This window comes from Tasmannia lanceolata, unplaced genomic scaffold (assembly GCF_043159265.1).
Source record: "Tasmannia lanceolata isolate RefF3 unplaced genomic scaffold, GAP_Taslan_0.1 ptg000016l, whole genome shotgun sequence".
In the NCBI taxonomy this organism is placed as follows: Eukaryota; Viridiplantae; Streptophyta; class Magnoliopsida; order Canellales; family Winteraceae; genus Tasmannia; species Tasmannia lanceolata.
This window is the reverse complement of record NW_027518693.1, coordinates 964,210-988,508: the sequence shown is the minus strand read 5'-3', so window position 1 is coordinate 988,508 and position 24,299 is coordinate 964,210. Positions and strand designations below refer to the sequence as shown.

Below are 24,299 nucleotides of genomic sequence, written 5' to 3'. Positions count from 1 at the left end.
TCTCCATGATGAGAAGTTGCTGAAAATCTGGACAATGTTGATCCGGTTTTGAGCAGAGTTTCCGATTTTTATCAACTTCTCATCACGGAGACGACTTAGTCCACTACCAATCCAAAATCTGGTTTCATATCCTCCCATTGCAAATGGGTTTCCAGGATCCTGTTTCCTGATTTTCAGGGTCTTCACACTTGAGGATGCCCGATTTATCATGAAAACAAATTCCAGGCAACCAAATGTGCCCTTATTATCACTTTTTTCTAAGAAAGAGTTGCACCTCTCTCTCTAACCAATTAGGCATTAATCTAACTCTAGAGGCTAGATGCTTGTATGACATTCTCCAAATTCTAAGACACCCCCACTGGACGGTCCAATTTGAAATGGATTGACCCATACGTTGATAGAAGAATATGAAGATCAGCCAAAATAGAATCCAATTTAGGAACAGATAGTGACCCAAACAACCACAAACATCGGTGGATGTGATCTGAATTGGATCAATTGACGCCTCTAAATTGAACACTTTTAAAATCCCTAAAGGAAAGGTTTACATTTATAAGGTTGTAAATAGCCTCAAAGCAAGCTAAACATGCATATGTAGGGCCCACATGAATAATGAAAAATCAAATGTTACAGAGACAAGGTCCACATCTAATGGCGCAAAATACATTTCACTGGGCAGTAAAAATAGTCCATATGTCATGATGTTTAGGCCCACCAGATGCACCATCTAAAATCAACCTATCAGATTCAATCACAATTTCTCAATAACCCTATACTAGCATTCTTGGCCCATTGTATGCATGTGAGTAAAATCGTGGGTCCGAACCTAATGCATGGATTTGAGTTAAGATGATGGGGCTACTCATGGGTGTAAAATGGTATTCCCCACCTATACGATGCATTGGTGAAAAATGACAGGATTCACCTTATCAAAACATGTGTTGTAAAATGATTGGCCCCACCCATGCATGATGTGTAAAAACTCCACCATTGAAAAATTCCAGTAAAAAAGATTTTCCTAGAGAAAAAAGTTTTCCAATATGAATTTTCCATGGAAAGAAAACGAATGACAAAGGAAAGAAAAATGTTTAGTATAGATTATAGATAGATAATCTTATTTTATCATATTGGGTAGGCAGCCAAATACACATGCATTGGCCTTGGGCCCTAAAATGCATGTCAGCATTAAAACAATCTATCTTAGAATCAGCATTTCAAAAATTGCTTCCAATGAAAATTGAATAATGCACCAAAGCTCTACCTTATTGCCCCATTTGAAATGGATGAGACCTTGCAAATACCTGCTGAGGTAGTAAATGGCACATCTTTGTAACAAGCCACCAACTCTGTGTTAGTGTGTAGATCGGTTTGGACTGTTTCCCAAACCTTCTTCTTGGGGTTGAGTATTTCAACAGGATCGCCGGAAAATCCAGGAAAAGTAACCCTTTCTCCTACAAGAGCAGACTCTGGTGGATCCACCAATTCGACCTGAAAATCCACAGACTGAATTCATTAGCACCTGATCTGTAGATTCCCATGTTACACGGATTCTTCTAAACGGGCGACGAATCCGTGTCGGACACGTATCAAATTCCAATACTTTAGGATTCTTTGAGACACTTCTAGATCTCCTTTGTTTGTTTTTTCTGAATACTACCGCAACTTTACATTGTTACAATCATCAGATGCTTTGAGTTTTACCAAGAGTAAGTTTCCTAAACGGAAATAAAACATTCTATCTACTTCTCCGGTTAAAATTTTCAATATATTACTTGTTACAGTCATATTATTATGTAAAAAAGAATAAAATTTCAGGATTGATTAAAATATATTGGCAAATCCACGAATCCTTCCTTTCGAGGTTTGCCGAATCCGACACTTGATACCTGTGCCGGATTCCGACACTCATATCCGTACTGATGCAACATTGGTGGATTCTAATTCATCCAGATTATTCTCAAGTCTTTGAATCGGCTACCATTTTACAGTCACAGGAATTACTATGGCAATAAAATTTCATAACACCCAAGTCCAATTTTTCCCTATGAAAGAGTTTCCATCTCTGCATTTCCAAAATAGAGCTCGTTTCCACATTTTACCCACAACAATGTGTAAGAAGTTAAGCATTTGGCATCCATAAAATCTGTTTTGAGTGTGTGTGTGTGTGTGTGTGTGTGTGTGTGTGTGTGAGAGAGAGAGAGAGAGAGAGAGAGAGAGAGAGAACCAAATAAAACAGAGGTTTTTAATAATTTCACCAGCAAATTAAGTAACAAAATAAAATATTTAACGGAGATTGGGATAAAATATTATCATATAAAGAGATCTGTATCAAATGCAGTAAAAACATAAAATTGTCAAGGGCACTTGCAAAAATTTTAAAGCAAGTTTTACCATTACACTAATGGACAGAGACTTTTTTTCTTTTGCATTTGCGGTCTATTTCATGTGCAGATTGGGAAAGGGTAATTTGGTCATCACATTTAAGAACTTTAGGGGCATTTTAATCATCTCATGTGCTTCTCATTCTATCAATTAAGCATTTGCATAGAAACTATAGAAAGGAAAATGTTTTACAGTGAAAACCAGCCTCTGAAGCCGTTGTTCACCAAAGTAATTGAATTAAATTGGGAATGATACAGAGAGAAGCATATGAGAAGAGTGAGTTGGTCCCACATTTATTTCAAAAAGATCCAAACTCCACATTTTCGGTGTACCCCAGCTTGGAGAACACATAATCTGAAAGAACTCTGATCAAAGATTCATAGCCATTCAATCGATGAACTTGAATCTGGACAGTTCATTATTTCTTAAGCAACCATTTTGAACTCTTCTGATCAAATGGTTAGGAATGTTCAATCTGAATAATCTCTGGAAAAACTGGTTTGGATCTTTCAAACAAATTGTGGGTCGGACAAACTCATGCTTCACATGTGCTTCTCGTAGAAATTTCTTACAGCATCATTCCCCAAATTATATAAAGTGTCAGGAATAAAACAAAGTTTAAAGGCCTTTGATTGCTTACTATGGTATGGTCGTCGTTGGAAGCAGCTAGAACCATTGCTTGTGATTTGATACCTCGCATGGTCGCTGGCTTCAGATTGCAAAGAACACAAACTTTCCGATCCTGCCAATGTGTTACCAAACAGCAGGGACGTTAAATCCATGGATTTAAATTACGGTTTCGGTATCGGTCCCTACCGAAACCGATTTTTTTTTTTTCAAATTTCGGCCGAAATTTTCAGATTTCTGACCCGACAGAAATCCAAAATTTCGGATTTCGGCCGAAATTTAAAACAATGGTTAAATCAAATAATAGAACTGCAAAAGTCTGGCGGGCCCTTTCTAATACAAAGAATGTTGCAAAGAGCACATACCTGCATTTCTTCGAGAGGAACATATTTGACGAGGCCACTAACAACAGTGCGTGGGGATGGTTCACCCACATCAATCTCTTCCACATAAAGGGAATCCGCATCCGGATGCTTCCGGACTTTTGTGATGAGACCTACACGAATGTCTAGTCTAGAAACAGAAATTTCCACTTCAGCTGCCTTTGGTTTCACTTCTGATGCAAGCTTAGCTGGCCTCTGTTTCTTCTCATTACCATCTGCTCAAGAACAGGGTTCCTAAATAAGTATCATATAAGACAAAAAAAGAACAGGATGGGGATAGTTTAATCAGCAACAACCAAGACATTTCCATCCATATCATGACAAAGAGAAGACAATGTCGGCATTGAAATCAGCTTCAACAAAAGCAAGCATTCCCTCTAATCAAGGTTTGAAATTTCGGTTTCGGTATCAGTTTGGCTGAGGCCGAAACCGAAATCCGGCCGAGATTCGTTAAAAACGGAAAATTCGAATTTTTAGCTGGCCAAAATTTTGGGTAAAATCCTAAAGGGCGGCCCAGTGCACGAGCCTCCCGCCATTGTGGGGTCTGGGGAGGGCTAGATGTGCGTAGCCTTACCCCTGCTTTTGCAGAGAGGCTGTTTCTGTGACTCCAACTCGTGACCACCACGTCACAATAGAGCAACCTTACCGTTGCACCAAGGCTCGCCCTCTGGGTAAAATCCTAAAATCCGGAAACAAATTAAAAATTAAAATTGGATGAAAATTTGCCCGAAATTCCCGAAATTTCGGAATTTCAGCCAAAATCTAGTTGTAGAGACCCAATTTGGTCCAGGGACGGGCCCACACTAGGACTAACACCGATTCATGGTACTTTTGGTGTCGGATTCGGCCGAAATTTCGGATTTTGGCTGAAATTTTAAACCGTGCCTCTAATGACTGTGAGGGTAGAGAAACAAGTAATGGCTGCTACAATATGGATATTAACTTGTTCTCATAGCAAATGCTACAACAACCAGAGATTGTCGAAGCACACCAGATTCCTGGTCTCGGTCAAGGTCCCGTGAAGATGCAACCTACAGAACAATCTGCACAACCTAAGATTTCAAACAGCAGAGTCCAGTAGAACTACCGTTTCAAGCTATTTCCGAGAAAATAACAAATTGGTCAGACGCAAATCCGGACACTAAAGGCAAAACCAGAGCACAAACAGAGATCATACAAAAGCATGAGAGAATCAATGAATCTCATCCATTGCATGAAGCTGCTCAATTCTCCATCATCGCCACACAGTACTAAGTATACAATCAGCAGAAAATTGTGGTGAAGATCTTTTCAATATCACAAAGATGTAAACAACACGAAAGAAAAAGGCAGATGAGGTGAGGGAGAGGAAGGAAGCAGGCTCACCGACTGACTGTTGCAATTCTGATCTTGCTGAAACACAAAGCTTGGTGGGATAAAAGCTTGGCATGATACAACCATGGTTTTAAATTTCCACCAAAACCGACAAGAAATGACTGAAATGTTTCCATTTCCATCCCTTCCAAAATGATACCGAAATCGAAATGCATTTCAAAATCAAATCGTAAGTGCATTAGTAGTATATTACATAAATATGTGTTTCATAATTTTATTTATATGAATTGCTTGTGAAATGTGGTGTATGTGGTGTATCCATATTTGTAAGAATTACACATGAAATGTGGTATGTACTGAATTATCAGACATGTGCTGTTCACTAGGTGTTTAATGGTATTAAACCATTATGAATGACTGTCTTGCTTCTTCTTTTTAATGATAAAAAACCATCACATGGCTGTCTTGCTTTTGTGATGGTTTCTAAGTCTATATTTGTCCTTATTCTAGCATTACTGAAGTTTCATCTCAAAATTCTATCATTTGCATATGCTTGCCTACGTTTCTGTGATTTTACAGGATTCTGCCGAAATTTCCAACAGAAACTGAAACATTCCCATTTCCATGGTGATCGAAATCGAAATCAAAACTGAAATTTAAAGCCTTGGATACAACTACCTAGAGTTCTGTATGATTAAATTCATGCTGAACCGACACAAATAAACCTTATCGTTTTTTTTTTTTTTTGAATGATCAATAAACCTTATCCTTTTGTAAGGAAATATTACTAATTCGAGACAACGGCACTCCACAGCAACTTAGCTCAACCAGCTAAAGAAAATCTTCAGGAAAACAGAATGGACATGCTGCTCAAGATCAACGAGGTAGAAACTCCAAGGGAATAAGCCAAATTCCAGAGAGGATGGAATCAGTAAAGAAGAGACAGCAAAAAAATTGAACAGGTGACGGTACTTCAAAGTCTCCATCCATTCAGGCATTCACACATTCTTCGGTTGACAATATCAGCTTAAACAAACATGAGTCCAGAAAGCTATTTGGAGAAAGTGTGAAGACTCCATCCAGACACAAATTATTTGGTTAACATCATCAGCTAAAACAGACATGAGTCCAGAAAGCTATTTGGAGAACGTTTTCTTTATAGAGGCCGTATACTATGATTGTGTTTAGTAGCAAATATGAAATTCAAGAGTTTCACCAAGACAACAACACCTTAGTGGAACCATAAAGAAAATTTACTTGATCCTAGACTGCATTGTATGATTGTCAGTAAGTTGTTTCAGTTCAGGCCTATATCATTTTTAAATTCACAACGTTGATTTTTCTTCCCCAAAAGCAGTAAAAGATCTATGTCCCTTTGAATAGCAGAAAGAACAAGAACGCAAAAGTTAGTTGACTAGATGGGGAATTTTCAATGAACAACTCCATCAAGCTGAGCTTTGGTGCAAGTGTCAAACCGTGTAGAATGATATGTTGCGAGAAGAGAAGATAAAGAGTGAAGGAAATCGTGGGGAAGAATAGTATCAGAGTCGCAATCCTTTCACAAAAGAGAGTTATTACAATGAATTACATACATATATGGACAAATGACAAAAATATCCTTAATGAAGGGTAAACAACAATTTCTTACACTCCCCTCAAGCTGAAAGGTTCCTTGGAACATTCTCAGATTGTCAATCCAATGGATGTAATGATCAGTGATGAGCTCCTTTGTGAAGGCAACTGCTAAAACATAAAGAGGATATACTTCCCCACTACCACTTCTCCGACAAAGAGGTAACCAATCTCAATACGTTTCGTTCTAACATGAAACACTGGGTTCTATCACATTTCAATTGCACTCTGATCGTCATCAATGTGAACCTGTTGAGGAAATCTATAGTATATTTCTTATGCTTGGAATCATTCCTTCCATAGTTTTATAAATTTCAATACCAAGGAAATATCACAACTGCCCAAGATCCTTCATGTCAAATCACACTTTAAACTCATTATCTTCTTATTTTAATTGTTATTATCCCATTCACGATAATATCACCAACGTAACACTTGGTTGGGTGCGTGACAGAGAGAGAGTTGTCTTCCTCGCATCTTTTATACTCTCTTTTTCTAAGCTCATAATGGAGTCTATCAAACCATGCTTGAGTCCATATATTCCCCTTTTATACTCTGCACATAGGGTATGGATGGTCATTATCAAATCATTTGGAATCTCATGGGTGCTACCAAATTGCATTTCTAGCATTATTCTTAATTGGGCAGATGCTTTCTCTGGATGCATCGGGCAAGCAATGCGGAAAGCTCTCCCTTTGGCGGTTATTTGGCATATATGGTGTGAGCGTAATAGACGCATCTTTAAGAGCAAATCAAGGTCGTGGCAGCACACTGTTTTGGACATCCGCATATCCCTCATTTCTTGCACCCACTGCCGAAATGGCATCCCGTACTCTCCGCAACTGGAACACCGTTGTCTCAATAAAACAGCAAGCTTGTACCCAACCCCGAGATGGGTCCCTCCTCCGGATGGATGGTATAAGTTAAATTTCGACGGAAGCTCACTTGGGAACCCCGGAAGAGCCGGGATTGGGGGCCTTATTAGAGACTCGGACAGTCGGACCATCATGTCTTTCTTGGGCGCCATTGGTGTGTGCGGTGCTAACGAAGCCGAGGCAAAGGCACTCCTTTTTGGCCTACAATGGTATGAAGCTAACAATCTTGGCCCCTTAATGGTTGAAGGGGGCTCTTTAAATCGATCTCCTGGCCCGTGGAAACTATATCCCACATTGGAAGCCATTGGCGACCTCATTCGAGTCATCAATCCTCAGATAGGGCATAGGCGAAGATCAGCGAACTCACATGCTGATCCCTAGCTAAGGAAGGGGTAGATATCACTCCGACTCGAATGCTCTTACCGAAAGGCGGGATTACATTGTAACTGGGCCATTGTGCCCTCTGTTTTCTCTTGTACACCCTGTGGAACATCTTGTCCCCTTTCTATTATGGAATAAAATTATCGTTACCTTTCAAAAAAAAATCACTAGACAATCAATTATTGCCTTTGAATCTTATCTAGTAGTCTCTAGGGATTGTGATGCTAAATTGGAAACCAAACAACATAAAGTTACCAAAAAAGCATTTTTTTTTGCTCGGGACATCCTTAGAGTCAATCTCAATGAAAAGATGAGCAATGAATCAGACGCTATTAACACAAAAAATGAGATCTTACCAGAAATTTTTGTTTTCTTCAGTAGCTCAGCGGTCTTTTCTGCTTCAGCTTTCACTATCCTATCAGCTTGGCTTCCAGCAAACTTCTCTCTAAAGTATTCAATGGCTTCATCTTTCTACAAAAATGAGTCTCAATAGATGAACAAACCTTAGCATTATTAATTCCTAGTAAGCAAATGAAACACTTTCATGCTCATCTGTGGATGGTGATTAGAACAAAAAGTCATTCAAAATTATAAGAAAATTATATAATACCAATTCCTTGAAAAGGGGTTCTGGTGTCCCAATTTTGTGGCCAGCAGGTAAAATTTCCCAAGGTCTTCTTGCCCTGTCAACATCTCCTTTCTCATCACAAATTGAGAGTTGTGCTTCAGAAGGCAAATTAAGCTGCTTCAAAACCTTAAAAGCCACCACAAAACAGGAGATCCTCAGAATGGAAAAATAAAGCGCTGAAAGTAAGACAAGCATGTACAATCCAAAATGTAGCAAGTTAGCGCTGATGTACAAAGCATATATAAATATATATATATATATATATATATGGATGACATTGGGTATCCCCACCCCATTGAGGGCAGGACATACAAAGCATATATGTGGCCCAAATATATTACCTCAATAGAGAAAGACGGCATAAAAGGTTCTAACAGAGATGCAAGAAGAGACACAAGGCCAACGGAAGTCTTTATCACGACGGAACAGGAGCTTGGATCTTCCTTGTAAAGCTTCCAGAATTGGCTGTCCTATATTACATATTAGAAATTCAGTTATGGTTGCAGTGAGATAAATAAATAAGACTAAAATACAAGGGGGAGAGAAAACGTTATAAACATACTTGTAGATACGCATTTCCTTCACTAGAAATGCTCATTGCAGTTTTGAGACCTTGTTTGAGTTTAACCTAAATCAAAGACACAAAAAAAAAACATATTTTCCCTTTTTGAGTAACTCCATTGGAAGCAAAATTACCAAACCAAGCTATTGTATATTTACACTGAATGTTCAGTTTGAAAAAGATGTATTAGTGAAGGATACGCTCAATCACCTTCTCCATGGCTTCTATATACTGGTCAACATATTTACCAACTTTCTCTGCTAATGTCACAGTTAAGGAATGTGATTCTGCATTTGAAGCCTCAGGAATGATTGAACCGTACCCTAATCCTGCAGAAAATGATAAGGCACCAGTAAGAATAGCACGAACTTATACAACATAGACAAATCCATCCCGTGTCTCTCTTGTTTTGACTCAAAACTCATTTTACACCTTCCCAGCATCTTTTGATAGCTTCTCAACATATTTCTACGCCACTCCAAACCTATCCTAAACCTCGTAGATATATTTTCCCAATCATCCCCTATTTTACGACACAAACCTTTAATTTTCATTCTTTCATTCCACTCATATTCTCTACCACAACAGTCTACACCATGATATCATGAATCTGCAACTTCCTGGCTTGTATTTGCACACCTCAAAACCTACTCGAACCCTCATTGATGTCCATAATCTTTCTCATATGCATTGGCCCTATATCAATTTGGTATCAGAGTCAAGTATTAGACCTTCCTTCAATCGTCGTGCATCATATTTGGTATCAGAGCAAAAATATTAGCTTTTCTGTTGATCATCCTGCATCATACTTTCCTATTGCAGCCAAAATCGGTGATCTGCTGATGTGGGCTCGGAAGAGTTGAGGTCCACCTCTGCACGTGAACAAACGGTCAGAAGACCAACCCGGAGTTTGTCTTCTGACCAGCAACAGATAGTAGAAACTTGCACAAGAATAGTAAATCTTGGGAATTGAAACATTTACCTTGGAGCATTAGAAGGCTATTTATAGTAGGGTGCTAAGGGCGGATTAGAGATTAGATTACCCTAATGCCCCTGGACAGGTGTCGCCTCGTGATTAGACAAAGGTTCACTCTGGAACCTTCCATATTGGGCAAGATTACTTAATTTCCCTCTGCCACGTGTCAACCTGTGATTAGGCCGTTATATTCACCCCAATCACTCCTTACCCACTGTTACCATGCATTGACGATACTTGAAATATATATATTTAAAGTTGATTCGAGAATTCCTTACCCGAAGGAACGGTAGGCTCAGGAGGGTGTCATCGTTGCCTGAAGTATATTATGACTATTGTAAGGAAAATGAGAACGCCAGTTCCTACTTTCTTCCACGGCAACGCGGCAAAAAATCCACCATCGGCTGTTGAATGGCCTGCCATGGTTTCAGTTCTTGTTTTTCCGGTGAGTAGGAAAAGTGAGTTTTCGACGAATAAAATGGTTTTTGTGATGAGTCGGAAAAGTGGATTTTCCTACGAGTAAAATGGTTTTTCCGTTGAGTCGGAAAAGTGGGTTGAGAAATGGTTTTTCCTGTGAGTCGGAAAAGTAGTTTTCCCATAGAGATAGCTAGGCTCGCAGGCACAACCCTCTGTTGTAAAGGCTTTTGGCTTTCCTCACATGGGCAAAGAGCAAGCAACTTAAGAAAAAAGAGGGAAAGGGAACCGAGGGACGGATCTAGGATGCTAGGTAGAGTTCCCTTCATGAGTGGAATGTCATCGGCAATTGAAGTCCATTCCACCTTAGAAACCCGCAATGAGTGGAGGGCAATCTCACATCCCCATCTTGAAGCATCTATTCCTGTTTCCGACATACCGGCCAGGCATGCTAACTTCACCTTCCCTCCACGACTCGATCGAATTCCCGGTATGGCATGATATGATCGCCTAGCCATAGCTGCATATCAGAAAGCTCAATATGCAAGATTACTGTTGGATCAAATCTTTCGCTTTAACGGAAGCTTTTGGACCTAGCGAAAAGGACTCTAAGCCTTCACGCAAGCATCGGAAAAACCAAAAACCATTTTACTGGTAGAAAAACCCACTTTTCGACTCACCGCAAAAACCATTTTACTCGTCGAAAAGTGGATTTTTCGGAAAAACTTTTCCGACAAACAGGAAAAACCATTTTATTCTTCGAAAACCAACTGTTCCAACTCACCGGAAAAACTATTTTGCTCGTCGAAAACCAATTTTTCCTACTCACCGGAAAAACAAGAACTGAAACCATAGCAGACCTTTTAAAAGCCGATGATGGCTTTTTTGCCACACTGCCATGGAAGAAAGTAAGACTTGATGCAATTAGTCATAATATATTTCAAGCATCGTCGATGCACGGTAACGGTGGGTAAAGAGTAACGGAGGTGAGAATAACGGCCTAATTGTCGATGCACGCTAACGGTGGGTAAAGAGTAATGGAGGTGAAAATAACGACTTCATAACAGGCTGACACGTGGCAGAGGGAAACTAAGTAATCTTGCCCATTGTGGAAGGTTCCTGAGTGAACCCTTTCTAAATCACAAGACGACACCTGTCTAAGGGCATTAGGGTAATCTCATCATTAATCTTCCCTTAGCACCCTACTATAAATAGCCTTCTAAGGTTCCAAGATAAAGATTCAAATTCCCAAGATTTATTATTCTTGTGCAGATTTCTCCTATTTGTTGCCAGTCACTGACTCAAGCATCGAAGGGCCTTCCCGGAGAACAAACTCCGGGTTGGCCTTCTGACCGTTTGCTCACGTGCGTAGGAGGACCTAAACCCTTCCGAGCCCACATCAGCAGATCACCGATTTTGGCCGCAACATGACCCCTTCTTTGAGATCCCTTCCCCCCATAGATCGTCATGCATCAATGGGATCCATTCCCCAAGCAGATATTCAGATCAAGCTTCTAATATTCGGTAAATATTAGTTTTTCCCACAACTCATTTCGGTTAAAAAATGGCCTATAGCACCATTTTGCTTGAAGAGACTGATTTTGGAGTCTAATATGCCTAGCACCTAGGGACCCACCTCCTCTACGTGTGAACCTCATTCTAATTGATCAAAAAAACTTTACAAGAGAGAGAGAGAGAGAGGGTGGGGGGGGGGGGGGGGGGTCATCGTTTCAAAGGAAGTTCTTTTGAATTCTCTCATTCATATCCACCACACTCACAAGAATACAATAAAAGGGCAAAAAGTAAGATGTAATGTTCAAAAAAGAAGTAGAGATATTCTCCCTGGAAAGGGCAAAGATCTACCTTTCCAACTGTCCACTCTAGGCTGCACAATTGGATTCTAGTCATGAGCGTTAAGCTTACCATCTTCTTCCAAAGGCAATCCCACGTAATGAACAGGGAGAGAAATAGTTTCCATGCCGAGGATATTTTAATTAAATCAATCAAAACATGATCACTAATGTTTACTCCACAAATACGGTATTTAGTCATTGGTTTGCTGATGGTATCAGATTCAGAGTTTATGAGGGGGATAGAATTCGGTTTTGCAGATAAGTGGTCCGAAGATCAAACACTAAAAGATTTGGTTCCAGAGTTACTTGTGATTGCAGTACTCAAGGATGGTTTTGTGAAGGAACACATAAGGTAATTTGGAGGCCTCCGTTTAGAAGAAATTTCTTTGATAGGGAGCTCGCTTCAATAGCTAGACTCATGGAGATTCTTGAAAAGAGATATGTAAAACAGGATGGGGAAGATAAAAGGGTTTGGATCTGGAATTCATCGGGAGAGTTCTCTGTTAGGTCCTCCTATCATCAACCAGTAGCATGCCCTGGCTGCGTCCTCCAAAGTAGTTAGAGTGTGGACAACCGAAGCTCCTTCTAGGGTGTGTACAATTGGATGGGCGGCTTGTCGCGAAAGGACTCGAACAGTGGACTTCCTTAGAAAGAGAAGTATTATGATAATTGACCATTGTGCCTCATGCATTGAGGCAGGAGAAACCAAGGAAGCAGGATTCTTCCCTGGGAGCCTTCGATTCCCACTCTGGCAACCTTGCTTTGCCCATCTTGGATGGGATACTCATCATTTGAGTTCAAGCACGTTCGACGCTCGGCCAATAAGGTGGCCGATTCTCTGGCTATAGAGTTTATGAAGGTGGCCGATTCTCGGCCAATAAGGTGGCCAATTCTTTGTCTAAAGAATCCCTGGCTTTATTTGTGTTAACTTACCAACTTCTCCAAAAGCTTAAACTGTTGGAGAAAGGCGTTATTTATCTTTATACTGTAACACTCCCCCGCACGTGTGGCCCACTTGGCAAACACGTGGTACATGTGGTCCCACTTTGGGCTGACCATCGCTTGCGGATTTTTGCTATCTGGGAGGTTTGAACTCGAGACCTTTGGCTCTGATACCATGTTAACTTACCAACTTCTCCAAAAGCTTAAGCTGTTGAAGAAGGCGTTATTTATCTTTTATACTTTAACAATTTGATTCTCTTCCTCCATGATCCCTTGTTGTTTTAGTTTCTTCTTTGCTTTTTCTTGTTTAGCCGCTCTTGTACTTTGACCATCTAGGTCCTTTTAGTAATAAAATTGTCGATCATTCAAAAAAATAGTGGATTTAGTTTTAAGGGCAAGCATGATCAATAGAAGCTTTACTCCTTGCCATATATCATTAACATATTGAAGACATGATGCAATTGAACTACCGAGGGCTACCTTGATTCCTCTAAGCATTCCAATCTCTTAGGCTTTGTAGAAAATGTAGCCAATGGGCTCATGCGCCAATGTGAATAGGAAAAGAGACAAAGGATCTCCTTGATGTAGACCTCTAGAGAGGAAAGGAAAAATTTCCCTCCATTAATTGGAATAGTGAAATACACAGAGGAGGTACACCACTTAATCCACTTGCCCCATTTCAAACCAGTTCTCATTTTCTCTAGAGTCTAGAGGAGGACATTGCACTCAAGCCTTCAAAAAACTTACTATGCTTTCTTCAAATCTACCTTGTGGATCATCCCACTAGACACCTTCTGACAGAGTCAATTTCTTCGACACTCCGTCAAAAAATTTTCAACCCGCCAAAAAATCACATAAATTAGATGCCAATCAGAACCTTTGAGAAAACCTTATAGACTCCACCCCGCCAGACTGATGGGCTGAACTCCTTAACATCTGCAGCATTCCTTTTTTTTTTGAATGGTATCTGCAGCATTCCTAATATTTGGTATTAAATCGGTAAAAGAAGCATTGAAAGCTATAACAGGTTGGTAGTGAATGGGGAAAAAAATCATGCATAACCTGCATTTTTTTTTTTTTGAATGGTTCATGCATAACCTGCATAAAGGAATGTTCTATAAGATCCCGGAATTCGGGAAAAAAACCATGGTAAAAGCATCAGTACCAAGTGTTTTATCTTTATAAATATCGAACACTCTCCAAAAATAGATTTGGACCTTTTTGAGAGAAAAAAGAAATAAGTTACAAGTTTATTCGTGCAGCTACATTTCTATTCTAGTGCCTACTCACCGCACAAGGTTGTAAATATACTGTGATGAGTGAGCATGCCCGTGAAGCTCCCAAGTAGGATATATCCTTAGTTGTACGAAGCGGGAGCCACAGTGGGTTCATATTTGGTAGAGAAGTAGGAAAGTGGCAGTGCTAAAGAAATCTTTGCAGAGGTTAAGAAGTGGAAGGAGGAAGCAATAGTGAGCAGGATATCAAAACAGGAGCCCAAATTGGGTAGAATTTCCCTAGAACTATGGATATACAATAGAAATTGAGAGTAAATTTAAAGCATCAAAAACCTCGATATGCCTGAATGATCAATAAGATCAGAACTTATGTCACAGATATTTTCAAAATACAGCGATTTTATCACAATACTTAGATAAAACGACAAAATCCTGAAAAAATCTCAAGAATTTAAAAAATATGGCGATATTTTCACTTATTGCGATAATATTACGAATTTTTTATGATATTTTCACGAAAAAAATTTTATTTATTTTTTTCTTAATTTATATATTTTTAAATAATTTTACTTTATTGTTTTTTCCCAATATAAACCCCCAAAAAGAAATTAATATATCCTAAGATTTTCTCTTGCCGAGAAATTCCTGAGAGAGATACTTGTGACAAAGATCGGAACCATGATTACAAGATACAAATATAGCCACAATGCCACTGCAAAAGCAAATTCGCTGCCACTTGCTCCTTCAAGTATTAGATAGTGTTTCTAGTGAGACCATTATGATACCGAAGCATTTCATTTTTCTAAAAAAGGATTTAGAATAAAATCTCAAAACTTGAGGACCGTATATAATTCAAAGTTAGGCAAGTTAGGCAGGTCTTTCAAAAAGTACACAACTAACCTGGTGGTTTGGCAATGAAGCTCAATACTCGGTTAATAAAATTCCCCAGGTTATTCAGCAACTCGCTGTTTAGTTTGGCCTGCAAATCTGCCCATGTAAACAATGTGTCGGATACCTGTTTCATCCAAAACCATAAGATTTTTTATTTTATTTTTTGATAATCTAAGAAATTGTAATTGCTTGAATACAAAATCCAATCAAGAAAAAATATATTATCATTCAGGCAAAGCTCAAATGTATATATTGTGTTATGAAAACTCACCTCTGGCCTATTAGTAAGTAAGTAGTATCGCCATACTTCAGAAGGAATGTTTGTATCTTTTGCGTCATTACCGAAAACACCGATACCCTTACTTTTGGAGAACTTTCCTGAAGATATGGCCGAAGCAGGATATCAAGCAAAACAAAACTCAGAAGTACAATGTCAAAATCTCAATATTTCTCTCTTGTTATTGAAATATTAAAGCAAATAAATAAATAAAAATATAACCCTTCAGTAAAAAGGAAAAATAATATCAGACAGTTCAACAATAACATATGAATTCGCCATCTTTCAAAATTGAAAAAGAAATTAAAAAAAGAAACTGGCACTGCAGGTGAAGGAACAGTTATTAGATAGCAAAGGCAGACCTGCTTCATAGTTCAAATATTCTGTAACACTGATGGTCTTCATCAATGTCCAGTTTTCACCAGTTCCAAGAAGTGTTGATGGAAACATTACCTGCAATTAGAATATTAATGAAAAAAAAAATCATAGTCTTCTGATGATAAAAAAACAAAAAAATTAAACACGGTTACCATAATTTCACCATGATTTTATAACTGGCATAAAGAGTTGATTTGATGCAAATCCATTTGTAAAGGTACACATGGACAAACTTCTTGACAATAAAAGGTTCAAGGAATGAAACACAATAAAATTCACTAGTGTGACATATTATTCAACCGTCAGGTATAATTATCTGCAAATGTCACATTTTTAACTAGGCAAGCTGGCTTGAACCCACAACCTCATGGTTGACACGAAGCACCTTCCAACTAAAACTCACTACTAAGACACATTGTTCAATCATCAGGCATAAGAAGTTCTAGCGGAGCTGGGTGTCAAAGTGAAGAGCCAAATTCTCAAAAATAAAGAAGCAAGAGCATCTCTGAAGCATTTTCCTAACATAATTTAGTAGGGTGGCAACTTGGGTAGGGTACATCAGCCCAGCCGGAAAAAACCATGGTTCGGGTTTTTGGTTGGGTTGGGTATGGGTTTGAAAAAACCTATCCATTCTCGGGTCGGGTCGGGTTTAAAGGGTAAAAACCCGACCCAGTCTTTTATTTCATTTTTTATTATATTTTATAAGAGGGCGCCCTTGCAATCCTCGCCATCAACAACACCCCATTGGTGCCAAGTTATCTCTAGCAACTGGGATGACCTATTTACCCGGTTGTATTTCGCAACCCAATGAAACAGAAGGTTTCTAACTTCCATAAATCTCTCCTTCCATCCAGTTTTGCTGCTCTGGTCTTTCCTTTATATTCTATCTCTTCCATTTGGACTCGGTGAGTCTTCGTCTGCACGCAGGAATTGCACCTATCCAGTTTTCAGTTTCACATGAAACTGGTCTCTGATGGGCTTCAATTCAAAAGAATAATTCAGCCATTTTCAAACAGTCTGCAGGGAGGGGTACATTGGAAGGTAACTAATAGTTATTTATTGTAGCAGCTCTTCAGACGCAGAACATCACTATCCCAGATGAATGCAACTGTCCATTTCAAGAAATCCCTCCCAGTGAGCTCTTTGAAATCCTCCTTGTTGGAAAGGTAAAGATGAAAAAGTTGAAGCCCATTTCGACCATCTTTAGACTACCTCTCAGTCGCCATAAATAATCACATTACTTTAGTCGGGAGATAGTGGAGAGAAACTCTCTAGTCCAGACCCTTGCCAATCAGTGAGCACTTTCATGCTTGGATAATCCATCTAAGTTCATCCGGATCTACCTCAATAAAATTCGTATGGACTCTTGGGGATGATGGAGCAATGCCCGAATGCATTTCAATCATCTCGCTTTCTTCTACTTCATCAGTCCAAGCCCAACAAATCCTCTTTCTTTTCTTGGGCACATCATAATATGACGAGAGTGGAGGGTGTCAGTAACCTCGAACTTCCATAGATGAACCCGTATCAACTAAGCCAAGAGTTCTCGCACTGTTTTGTGGATAGCATGGAGTGATGGGAGCCGTGGGTTGGTTCTTCTCTCAATGCATATCCCAGTTCTGGTCATTTGAAACCGGGTTAGGGTTTCCCATTGACTGCATGTCTAGGGTTTTATTTGGCATATGGAATGGGCTTTGGGATTTCGTTGCATGCTGTGGCTTCCCCATGCAGGTCATCCATGATGGATTGTTGCTACTCGTGCCCAAGTTGACGGCGATGGTAGTAATGAAGGATTTAGGAATAATTGTTCTTTACTCTAAATAACCTCAACCTCTTATTTACACCATCCATCAACTTCCTATTCCCATACTCAACATAAAGGAAACTCAAGGGCAGATAAGCTACCAACCACGGTATCCTATGTAACAGTGGAGTTAGATGGAAGAGATGCCGGAGTCGTATTTATCTTGTTGTATTTGTTTTGCGTTTTTCTTTGCTTTCTTTTCCTATTTTAACATTTGCACTGCTCAAAAAAAGAAATGTCCAAGGCCCACCAGCAGTAAGACAATTAAACGCAAACAACATGATTAGAGGCTTCATAAACATTTGAAAATGCAACAAATAAATCAGGAAGACCAAGAAACCATATAGAAAAAAATCAAAAGTTGCAATCCAACAAAAACGTCAAGTATATAATTTGCAAAGTATCCTGATAATCTTTAGGTCTCAAGGAATTCTTACCGTGTGGAATGGAACATTATCCTTGCCCATAAACTGATACAGTTCCACATTTTCAGGATTCTTCCACCACTTCTCCCATTCAGGGGTATAGCACGAAGTGATTGACACATATCCTATCGGTGCATCAAACCACACATAAAAAACCTGAACACAGCATCATAGGAATTCATGCAATCAATTCCAGAAGTGCAATCAGAAATATGTAATATAATATAGCATAAACCTAGCATATTCCATAATAAGATGGGCAAAGCAATTCATGCCCCAACAAGGAGATCGCTAGTTTAAAAACTAAATGGGATAGACGTAGAAAAGACTATATAATTGCACCAATCTTACTAACCTTGTCCTTAAACTTCTCATGTGGAACAGGAACCCCCCACTTAAGATCCCTGGTAATACAGCGGGATCTCAGTCCTTCTTTTAGCCATGCATGTGTTGCTTGGATAGCATTTTGACTCCAAGATCCGGCCACGGACATATTATTAATATACTCTTCTAATTTATCCTTCAGCAATGGGAGCTCTAGAAACAAGTGATCCGTGTCACGAATGCGCGGCGTGTTGCGACAAACCTATAAGAAGCTCAATCAGAAAATATAACAATTAGTATGGAATGTAAATAGTATTCAATTTTCAACCCCTCTACAGCATCGATTGTACAGTGTGTTACCCATATGAATTGCAAGTAATGCTATAGTCAAGCAGATGAGAAAATGCTAAATAAAAGAAGAAATAACGTACCTTGCACTTAGGATCCAATAGTTCGGTTGGATTCAACAATTTTCCACATTTTTCACACTGGTCCCCTCGTGCAGACTCATAATTACAATCTTTCGTGGGGCATGTGCCCTCCACAAGCCGGTCAGCTAAGAAGCGCATGCATGTATCGCAATAAAGCTGTATTACAATCAGCAAACAAAGTAAAGCTAGTTATGGTGAAGGACACATATCTAAATGTGAGTTAATAGAGAAAGAAATCATTCTAACAAGCAATGTATGAGATTATAAAACTAAATCTTCACCTTACTTACACAAAAAGCCATATCTAAATAAGCACAAAGTTAATTATGTACCTGCTGCATTGTGTTTTCAGAAAGCCAATTGTTCTCCATCAGTTTCTTGAAAATTGTTTGGCAAATTTCAGTCTGCTGGGGAGTTGATGTGCGTCCAAACTCATCAAAACTTATATCAAACCATTTATAGACTTCCTTGTGGATTGCATGGTATCTGCATAAGCAGGATAACCGAGTTGAAAAAGTGGCATACACATAAAACTTGTTCCCAAAATAAATAAAGTGAATATCATAACAAGAATAGATTCTCTTGACGAAATATAGAAAAACTACACAAGTAATATTGTAATGTGAGATCAGAGGAAAAAGTATATTGATTATATACTTTGCATCGTAAATACGAAGAAAAGAAGTAGACCAAGTACACCAGAACCTGCCACCAAAAATAACGCAGCGACCTTGTTCACTGCCAATGCCAGAATGAATTCATCAACAGTATTAAAGGCTCGAATTTTTTCTCAATCTCTTTTGTTTGGTGGAGGGCAGCAACTGAACAATAGCTTCTTCTTCTTTTTTAATGGTAGAAATGTTATTAGAAAGAACGAAAGCCAATGACCGAGGTGGTAAAAGAAGATACAGTCATAATTTGTACAACAGCAAATGTTTAGCCACAATACATAGTGTAAGGGTTGAGATCCAAGGGTAGAAGAAGATACAGTCATAGTTTGTACAAACAAAAGCCAATGACCGAGATGGTAAAAGAAGATACAGTCATAGTTTGCACAATGTTTAGCCACAAGACCTAGTGTAAGTGTTGAGATCCAAGGGTAGAAACCAAGTCAATCGAAGTTGAAGTCAAGGTTTCATGTTTCAATTTTGGTATGTGTTTCGGTCGTGGCGAAAAGGAAATCATGTCGTTTCAGATGAACATTTTGGTGGAAGTGCTATAAAATCAAATGATGGACATTTAACATGAAACCTTCGAAAATGCTAAAATAAGCACAAATCCACAATTAAGCAAGAAAACCACGCATCATGATTTAATAACATTGAGTCATTGAACACCTAGTGAAATATGTAGTAACACTACAATAGTATAAATTGAGTTATTCATATAATTTCCTTGCCTATTCTGTTTTTTTAAATATTATTTCCTTTTTCCTAATAATTTTAATAAATGATTAATTTTTCTATTTAAAAAATAAATGATTTTCTAGCATTTCTCCATATGTTGTCGTGATTTTATACAATTATCACTCAAATTTCTAACTAAATCAAGATGTTTCCAAGCTTCGGTCAAAAACTCAAAATAAAGTAATATATCCACTTACGTTTTTTGTTTTGGTATGTGTTCACTAGTTATGGAATCGAAAACATTTTGGTCATTTCATACCAGTTTTGGCAAAAATTTAAAGCCATGGTTGAAATTCCCAACCTATGCGGGAAAAAGAATAAATATTTATGTTCTATAAAATGCTTATATGGAGACCTGGCAGTGTCCAAAAACTTAGATTCCGACAAGAACTCAGCACAAGATAAAACAGAGCCGACTCCTTTGCTGAGAAAAACTATCTCACAGAAAAAGCTCTTCTATTGCAATATACAAAATTTTGCGCGTGTGATATGGAAAAGCATCATAATAAAAATGTATATATTGTGGGTCCAATCAGGCCTTACAAATAGATTGAATGAGAATCATATTTACTTAGAACAAATATAGATCACTCACTTATCACAAATTTGCTTAGGGCTACAGTTCTCTTCCAAGGCTTTAGTCTCTGTTGCTGTCCCATACTCGTCAGTCCCACACATGTATATGGCATTATATCCACGAAGGCGGCAGTAGCGAGCAAACACATCAGCACTCAACACACCTGAAGGAAAAATATAAATAAATTGAGATAACCATTCAGAAAATACAAATAAATTTCAGGGGAAAACTAGAATTTGCAAAGATAGACAGACAATAGGAAAAGGAAATTGAATAAGAGAGATTCAAAAGCAATTAAAAGAAAGAACAACAGCAAAAGCCCGGAATTCGCAGAAAAACACAAATAACAAACACAGTCAGAATTTTTTCATTCATATCTTGCTTCTCATATTCTCATCCGTCATAGTTATTGATAAACACAAAAAAGAGGGGAAGAGAGACATTAAGGTCCTGTTTGGATTGCAGGAATTTTCTGGATAAGTTTAGAAAAGAAAAATATTTCAAAAATTCCCAACTACAAATATAACTTGAACCAACCCTATCCAATTTTTACTCAGAGGGGTCTTCAATTTATGATAATATCCTTCTAAATTAACTATAATCATATCATTTTCCTTTTAAATCGTGGAAAGAAAAAAAATCCTAATAAATATTTTCCACCAGAAATATTTTTCTTGCAATCCAAACAGGGCCTAAATGGAAAAATATCATAACCAAGTAAAGAAGAAAAAAAAATCTTAATCATGAGGAGAAAAGAAGCGAATAAAAGTTAGCCATGATCAGAATATAGAAATTTTCTGCAAGTACAAAAATTCTCTTCTCCATCATCACAATCAGTTAAAAAAGACTAATTGGCTGTTTGGATACATGGATTTTATAATCCGGGAGTGTAAAATCCTGGATTGTACAAGCTAAAACCTAGATTACAATCCTAAAAATATAAAATCCAGGTTCTAGCTTGTAAAATCCAGGATTTTAAACTCCATGATTATAAAATCTTCGTATCCAAACAGCCCTTAAGAGGTCCTGTTTGGATTGCAAGAAAAGCATTTCAGTTGGAAAATTTTCCCTTTCCATTAATTTAGAGTGAACTGATATAATTAAGGTTAGTTTAGAGGGATATCATCATAAATTGAAGGTCCCTCTAAAAAAAATTGATTAGGGTTGGAACACGTTATCTATATATTTCCATGCGTAAAAAAAAAAAGGAATTAGGAATCTGACAAAGCTTTTCTTCTCCATCACGGAAATGAAATTAAGCAAAAAACAAATAGAGAGAGAAAGAGAGAGAGAGAGAGAAATACAGCCGATGATGTTGCCGAGATGAGGGACGTTGTTGACGTAAGGCAAAGCACTGGTAATGAGGATGTTTCTTTGGCCTGGGATCGGAAGTTTTGGAGCCTTTCCCCCTTCTCCATCTGCCATTTTTTCTAGGGTTAGGGTTTAGTTCGTTCTTTCTTCCAACGGTTAGAAGAGAGAGGGAGAAGCAAAATGAGAGTAAAGGGGCCAACAGGGAGACGAAAGTGGAATCAAGGTGTAGAGCATTTTTATTTTTATTTTTTGTAGGAAACGCAACGTTTCAGGTTGAGAGTGACGTGGATTCTTAGGGCTAAGGTCTAAAGACGAAATTACCCCCCCCCCCCCCCCCCCCCCCCGCCCACCCCCCGCCTCCCTTCACTTCACCCCCGGGAAGAATAATACACCTCAAGGATTTCTTGCAGGGGGTGTATTCTTCTTTCAATGGGGTGAATTTATCACTTCCCTAACTAAGAAGGGGAAGTGATATATCCACCCCTTTTTTTTACTTGAGACACCCACCTTTGGTGTATCTATGTAGGGTTGCAAGTTGCAAGTTGCAACTTGGGTCGGGTGGGGTATCTATGTAGGGTTGCAACTTGGGCTCAAACCAATCCGAAAAAAATCATGGGCTGGGTTTAGGAATCTTGGGTTTTTTAAAAAATATAAACCAACTCAACGCAAGTTGGATGTTTTTTGTTTTGTCAATATGGGTTTAAAATGACCAAAATACCCTGCGTCATGGAAATGATAGAAATAGCCATATATTGGGTAAATTTTAAACCCTTCCGGTGTGGCTCTTTGGCGTAAAGTCATGGGTTTGCTCCCCAGTGACGAGCGTTCGAATCCCCCCTTATTTACCCGTTGCGAGTGGTCTCCGGGTGCCTGCGCGCATCCCTATGGACTAGTCCCGCCCTACAAACTATTACAGTATTCACCCCTTATTTTTCAAAATGGACTGTACAGCCCACACCATAGGATGATCAAGAAGCGGGTGAATTTATCAACGCCCTAAATTTTATAGTCATTTGTCTTACACATGTGATGTCAGTTCGTGAAAAGATTAACGGTCTTGATTTCACATACATGCCCCCTATGCATAGATTTGTTAATTCGCAACACCCATTTCGCGGCTCACTTTTTCAGGAGAGGGCAGCCACCTAGTAGCAAATTTTGACTGAGCCAGCTCATTTAATATTCATCCGAATTAGCTGTTATCTCTTGCAAAAGTGAGCCCGCCCCCAAATGAGCTTTTGTGAAATTGCCTAGACAACTCCATGTTTTATTAATGTAAACTTTTGACTCATTTGAAGTTTGATTTCAACTTAAAATGATTGGTCTTAGCCAATATATGATTTCACACTGCCCATCTTAGCTTCTATTAACAGTTCCAAGTTTGATATGAAGCTTGATTATCTTACCTATTAGAACAATAACCACATTTAGTTTAAAAGTTTGTCTTAAAGTCATTGTCAATCTGACCAGCTTCCCATGCAGATCTTGTTAACATTGACTTATTCACCTTAGCTCGATAGGAATGTTCTATCCTTGGAATCAAAAGGAAACATGTTTTATTATAGAAATATGAAATACTAAGAAATACATATTTCTTGATGTTAAACATATTTCTTGTATTGTCAATCAACTTATTCAAAATCATTGCGTAGATGGTAAGAAAGATAAATACATTGTCTATCATATCATTAAGTTACATCTACAATTAATCTAATGTATTTTGGAGAAGAAACCTAATAGATTATTTTATTTAGGTACCAGTCTTGCGGTTTTTCTGTTAGGTAGTATTTCTTATGGTTTATGAAAGGGAAATGTTGCCATGTTAGGTTGTCCTATGTGTAAAAATGTGAAGGCAAATCAAATAAGACAATGAGAATGGCTGGCAAGAGTCCGACTAGGGGAACAATCACCATCTGGATCAATCATAACGATCAATATTCGGATCCCACATAGGGCCGGATATGCACGCGTAAATGAGAGTTGGTGATCGGAAACTGACATTATTGTCCCAGTCCCGTGCAGTGTTGGAATATAACCAAGTAGATGGAGAGAGAGAGAGAGAGAGAGAGAGAGAGAGAGAGAGAGAGAGAGAGAAGAAGAAGAAGAAACATAGAATTCCAACATCCTGAGCAGAAGCATAGACGTCCTCTACATAAGAAAAAAGGCCTATAAGAATCAACGATTAATCGTTCTTGGAGTAACTCCAAGTATGGCTTCATGGATCAATGGGCGAGGATCATCCGATCAAGGTGGGGCCGATGGAAATATGCC

The 24,299-nt window shown here is 38.6% G+C and overlaps 1 protein-coding gene across 1 annotated transcript; it reads right to left on the bottom strand.

Annotated features, from left to right (window-relative positions):
- Positions 1 to 1,074: 1,074 nt before the first annotated feature.
- On the bottom strand, positions 1,075 to 22,334 carry LOC143848041 (methionine-tRNA ligase, putative / methionyl-tRNA synthetase, putative / MetRS). Its single transcript, XM_077356821.1, has 17 exons — positions 22,022 to 22,334; positions 20,736 to 20,880; positions 19,067 to 19,220; positions 18,735 to 18,890; positions 18,335 to 18,565; positions 17,992 to 18,135; positions 15,735 to 15,825; positions 15,367 to 15,473; positions 15,105 to 15,219; positions 8,995 to 9,113; positions 8,785 to 8,850; positions 8,564 to 8,692; positions 8,205 to 8,348; positions 7,951 to 8,065; positions 3,375 to 3,607; positions 3,023 to 3,124; positions 1,075 to 1,488 (listed from the first exon to the last, which is right to left on the bottom strand). Exons 1-17 carry the CDS (start codon positions 22,140 to 22,142, stop codon positions 1,258 to 1,260), a joined length of 2,403 nt encoding a protein of 800 aa, XP_077212936.1. The 5' UTR covers positions 22,143 to 22,334; the 3' UTR covers positions 1,075 to 1,257.
- Between the last annotated feature and the right edge of the window lie 1,965 nt (positions 22,335 to 24,299).

What these genes read in the sequence shown, in the direction of transcription:
- LOC143848041 (XM_077356821.1), bottom strand. Translation starts at nt 22,142, where the DNA reads ATGGCAGATGGAGAAGGGGGAAAGGCTCCAAAACTTCCGATCCCAGGC. An exon ending in TGCCGTCTTTCTCTATTGAG is followed by an intron (nt 8,349 to 8,563) that starts GTAATATATTTG and finishes GTGGCTTTTAAG; the next exon opens with GTTTTGAAGCAGCTTAATTT. An exon ending in TTCCTCTCGAAGAAATGCAG is followed by an intron (nt 3,125 to 3,374) that starts GTATGTGCTCTT and finishes ACACATTGGCAG; the next exon opens with GATCGGAAAGTTTGTGTTCT.